Here is a 5638-nt window from a genome sequence, read left to right on the forward strand (position 1 = left end):
TGATGAATGATGTTCTCTTTGAGACTGCTGCACTGACAGATGATGTTGCTGAAGGCATCCTCAGCACATGTGCAGCGAACCTTGAGGTTTTTTTGTAATATCAGTCACTGAGGTTTGCCAGTTGTGAAATTCCTGTGAGCAGTTCAGCATGTGGTGTTCCAGCCCGCACAGACCTGTCTATATCTTCGATTATGTCATCTCCTTGTAACTTTTCTCTGCAGAAAAGGTGCAGAATTCAAAACATGTGTCAGTCGTGTTATAATAACACATTTTGTCCGGTGCAAAAAAATGTAAATCTGCATTTTTATTTTAGTTACATATGTGATTCGTGCGTAATTGATAAGAATTTGCTGGCGTCAGGGATTGTGTTTCAGATTTTTTTTTTCCCTCCGGTCACGTTGCCCCACAACATGAAAACGACCAATGGTCTCAGAGACACGTACACCCACTGCTATAAAGTTGGCCGCGCTGCTGAGGCGTCTTCATTCATGAGCACACTGAGAGGTGGATCCTGCGCTGCCGTTTGCGGTCACTGACACACTCACTATTACTTTGGACAATGCTGCGAGTCAGATGTCTGAGAGGAGGTAGCAGGGGGGCCGAGGCTGCCCATCTGATCGGAGCCATGGTTGGTATTATGGTGTTTTTTTTAATGTCTTTTCGTTTTTTTTTCTTTTTCAGATATTTTTAGAATAAAATATAAACATAGTGTTTAAAAGCACACGTGAATAAAGGAAATTTTCTTCCATGGAGCTGCTTTATTTGATATAATTGATTTACTGATTGACAAACACTGATTAAACAAGTTGTGGTCCAATGATTTTTCTTTGTAGCAGCTTTCCTTTTCCCCCCCCCCTCTGGGTTCTGAGTGACAGCGAACAGCTGTTTGGCACAGACGCACTCTCAAACCCGATGACACTGGAGCCGGCACTGAGCCACCAGACAACGCCTCTCTGGGAAGATAACGCTTCTTAGTGTACTTTGGCACAAAATCATTTGCCTTACTGTAGGCACTGTATGTCTGATAGGATTGTTTCAGTAGTTTTTTTTAATATATGAAGTTATTTATTCGAGGATTTCACTTTGGATGCACTAAAATCAAATGAAAACAAACAATACATAAGTTGTGTTTATGTATATGCATTGCTTTTGACATCATTTCTGTGTGTTGTTTTTGTGTAAATGTAAGGGTCCTTTCTTTGCTGCAGAATATTTATGTTTTTGTTTGTTGTTGTTGTTGTTGTTTTAAATCCATTGTTTTCCTCTCCAGATTGGCCGGTCAGTTGCTGGATGGGTGCAGAGAGCCTTCCAGAGCACTTCGAGTGCAGCAGCAGCTGCACAGACACAACATGCAGTCGAAGAGGAAAGTGTTACTGAGCCTGCACGGCAGGAATGTCCAGTCTGCAGCTACAACGAATGGGACCCCCTGGAGGAGGTGATTGTGGGTCGAGCTGAAAATGCCCATGTGCCTCCGTTCACTGTGGAAGTGAAAGTAAGTTCACACACTCTTGAGTAATCATTCTTCTGAAAAGGTGAGATGAGACCATCCATATTAACCACATTGTCTGCCACTAAACAGGCTAACACATATGAGAAGTATTGGCCCTTCTACCAGAAACATGGGGGCCAGTCTTTTCCTGCGGACCACTTAAAAAAAGCTGTTGCTGAGGTTGAGGAAATGTGCAATATACTGCGCCACGAGGGCGTCATCGTGAGGAGGCCAGAGCCTATCGACTGGTCTATGGAATATAAAACTCCAGACTTCACATCAACAGGTACAAAAACACAAGCATTAACTGTGGACTGTTTTATGAAATACTGAGTCTGTGTGTGTGAATCTGTGGCAGGTATGTACGCTGCCATGCCCCGAGACATCCTGTTGGTTGTGGGAAATGAGATTATTGAGGCTCCGATGGCCTGGAGGGCTCGCTTCTTTGAGTACCGGGCTTACAGACCCTTGATCAAGGAGTACTTCAGGAAGGGTGCTAAGTGGACCACTGCTCCCAAACCCACCATGGCCGATGAGCTGTATGATCAGGTGAGGCATTATCTTGTGAAACACAGCTTGAAGCGTCACGTTGAGTGTTGAAGGACTCCAGGGTTAGAAGGGTCAGGTTTGTGTGTTTAGGTTCTTCATATCACCTCAGAGCTCTTTGCCCCGCGCTGTTTATTGCGCTGTGTGTGGAAACAGACTACACCTCACTGCTTAATTGCTGCAGGAGTGTAAATCATTGTTGTGTCTTTCAGGACTACCCCATCCGCACGGTGGAGGACAGACACAAGCTGGCTGCTCAGGGGAAGTTTGTGACCACAGAGCACGAGCCCTGCTTTGATGCTGCTGATTTTATCCGTGCTGGGAGGGACCTTTTTGTCCAGAGGAGTCAGGTATGAAGTGCAGACACAGGAGGACACCTCCTTACAATGTGCACAGAAGCTGCAGGAGACATGATAACCATGCTGCTCTTTGTTCCAGGTTACAAACTACATGGGAATCGAGTGGATGCGCCGCCATCTGGCCCCTGACTACAACATCCACATTATCTCATTCAAGGACCCCAACCCCATGCACATTGATGCCACCTTTAACATCATCGGCCCGGGACTGGTGCTGTCAAACCCCGACCGCCCATGCCGCCAGGTAAGACAGAACCCGTGCAGCACTTCCCTTGCTGTGGATACTGGTGCTCCAGTTTCACCACTGCTTTTTGTACCTCAGGTTGATATGTTCAAGAAGGCCGGCTGGACTATTGTGAAACCTCCGACACCTTTGATTCCCGATGGTGGGTAGTTAAACTTATCTTCTCTTGTGTAAAACTAAAGAATTTGCACAGTAAAACAGAACTGTCTCTGTGCAGACCACCCACTGTGGATGTCCTCTAAATGGCTGTCCATGAATGTCCTGATGTTGGATGAGAAGCGTGTCATGGTTGACGCCAATGAATCCACCATTCAGAAAATGTTTGAGAGCCTTGGTAAGTCAGCAGATATTTTGATCATTTCTATTTTCCTGCATCTTTTTTTTTGATGTGCAAATGTGCTTTTCACATTCAGGTATCAAGACCATAAAGGTGAACATTCGCCATGCCAACTCGCTGGGTGGTGGCTTCCACTGTTGGACAACTGACGTCCGCCGCCGCGGTACCCTGCAGTCCTACTTCGACTAGCCTTGCCAGAAACAGGCAGTTTCTATTGAGCTTTGAAACTTAAAGGCTCAATCCGGATCTTTTATTTCCACTAATCCATCTTTATTTTACACTCAGCTGAGAATTTCTTATGGAGCTTTCTTCTTTTTTAAAAATTTACATTGTGTATTGAGTGTCACCTCATAGTGAAAACAACAGTAAATCCTTTGTGTGTAATGATGTCATCACAACAGGTGTTGCCATAGCTCTAAATGTTTATTTTATTTTTTCCGGATTGTGTCTTTATGTCCTAAAACGAACATGTATGAATTGTTTTGATTTGACATTGCTGTTCACCAGCATGCCTTTTGCAAACAGCTTTATTCAGAGATAAATGGCATACATACGCTCAATTCATAGCAAACGAACGATTATCACATTATTTCAGTCATCTCAATATTAACTGCATTTCTGGCCTGGCTATTGTGAAGCTGAAGCATCTGTGGCTCGTCCATCTTGAAAGCCATATAAAGCTTTGAGGACAAGGTACAATTTGGTATGTGAACATCATCCAGGGCACAGGAGGAGAGATGCTTCCTCCTCATGAAATTTGTTTTTTCAAACAATATTTTTGTATTTAATGAAATGTATAAAATTTTGTGTAGGTCATTAAACCATTTTAACTTCTTATTTTGTAAACATTTCAATTGATTGAGCAAAAAAAAAAGTTGAAAAAAAACGTACTGTTTATATTTTTCATACTCTTCATTGGATTTCCCAACAATTAGCGTTTTATATATTTACTTTAAAAAGTATGCGGTCCATATCAGATGTTGAACCTTTTGCCTCTTCTGCTGTTTTCTCCTATTGCAAATCTGGGCCAGTTATATGCTACTAGTCATTCTCACCGAACGACATGGCTGTTTTAGAGTGCAAAGTAAAGTACAAAAAAAACAAAACAAAAAAAACCTAAACAAATAAAAATAAAAAGTCTTAAGAATGAAAGATGTTTTGCTGCATGTAGAGTGGAATATAAAATGCTTTGATTTTTATTTTAAATGAATTCAAGGGCGGTTGTAGCTCAACAGAAGGATGCAAGTGATGTTTTGTATTGTGCAATGTTATTAAATACAAATAAAAATAACATAAAGTGTGTTTTATTCTGTATTTGTATTTGCCACTAATTTAAAGTACGTAGTCAGTTTAGCTGCTGTTACTTTATCATTTGGAAGGGGACACCCAAAGATTGCACATCCTACTTCTTTATCCATGTAAACGAAGCATGAACACAACAAACAATCCTTTTGGACTGTTTTACTGAAGTTAAATATTTAATTGAAATACAATTGCTAAGGACATTAAAATGTATTGATAGCATTTCAATGTAAATATTGCTTAACATGATGAAGACGTGCAGGAGCTCATTTACCCTCTTGCTGTTATCACACACTGGGAAATAAAGCAGGGTACAGTCACATGAACCTGTGAACCTGGGATCTGTTCACCTGTTTGATAAAAATGGCACCACGTTTTGCACAGAAGCTGGTGGTGCGTTCACAGTCACACCTTTATGTCTGTAAACATTAACCAGGCTGATGTCAGGGGGAGGAACGTTGCATCATATATTATTATGTAAAGCTGACTTCTGCAAGTAGAAATTGGGACATTATCATGAGAATGAAACAGTTAAAATTAATTTATTTGATTAAAATATGTGTGACTCTATTAGGTGAAAGCACCAGTGACAGCACTGCTTTTCTTTAACTTTTCAGTGTCTTGTGTCTGACTAACCTTATTGTCCCTTTCGATAATAAATTATTAAAAAAAAAAACTGAGCCATTAGTTATCAACTAAATTACAACATGCTAAAAAAGTAGCTATATATTAACAGAAAAAAATTTGTGCAAGTCAGCTGGTGCTTACAATCCGCTGCCATCTAGTGGTGAAAAATACAAACAACACTTTGAACAAAGCCTCTGAATGACAGATTAGATCATAACACTGATTTTAGTCATGAAATAAATCTTGTTAATACTGAATAAACAAAGGCTTACAATAAAAAACTGATGAAATCCTAAAGAAAGAAATATATATTGATTCTCGCCTTCCCAATCAGCCGGATGTGTCCAGAAAACCAGCGTGCTCATTGAGCTGAATATTGTTAAATATACTTTCAGTTTAAGTACAGCAACACTTAAAATCTAAAATGCAGCCATTTTTATATACTCTTTGGTTTGAATCTGCTGCTATGTGTTATGGTCCTTTGATTTGTGACAAACTGTTTAATGGTCGAACTAATTGTGCTTTTAGTCTATTTACAATTTCCTGAACCTCCCTATACCTTCTGTGACAGCCTTTATGACTTCAGTGGGACCAGAACAGTTTGGTAGCAGCAGAGGTATCCTGAGTATGTACGCCTCGTTGACATTTGTCATTTGACAAGCCTGCCGCCTACTTAACTGCCTCACCTTTGTCACAATGGCACTCAGGATCAAGCAAAACAGGGAGACTGCATT

General features: G+C 40.8%; 1 protein-coding gene across 1 annotated transcript; it reads left to right on the forward strand.

The window, feature by feature from the left end:
- Positions 1-467: 467 nt before the first annotated feature.
- Positions 468-4277, forward strand: gatm (glycine amidinotransferase (L-arginine:glycine amidinotransferase)). The gene is made up of 9 exons (XM_028402364.1): positions 468-628; positions 1271-1492; positions 1580-1775; positions 1848-2038; positions 2248-2385; positions 2474-2638; positions 2717-2780; positions 2856-2972; positions 3052-4277. The coding sequence occupies exons 1-9, from the start codon at positions 560-562 to the stop codon at positions 3162-3164; spliced, it is 1275 nt and encodes a 424-aa protein (XP_028258165.1). The 5' UTR covers positions 468-559; the 3' UTR covers positions 3165-4277.
- The last annotated feature ends 1361 nt before the right edge of the window (positions 4278-5638 follow it).

Source organism: Parambassis ranga, chromosome 3 (genome assembly GCF_900634625.1).
Source record: "Parambassis ranga chromosome 3, fParRan2.1, whole genome shotgun sequence".
NCBI lineage: Eukaryota > Metazoa > Chordata > Actinopteri > Ambassidae > Parambassis > Parambassis ranga.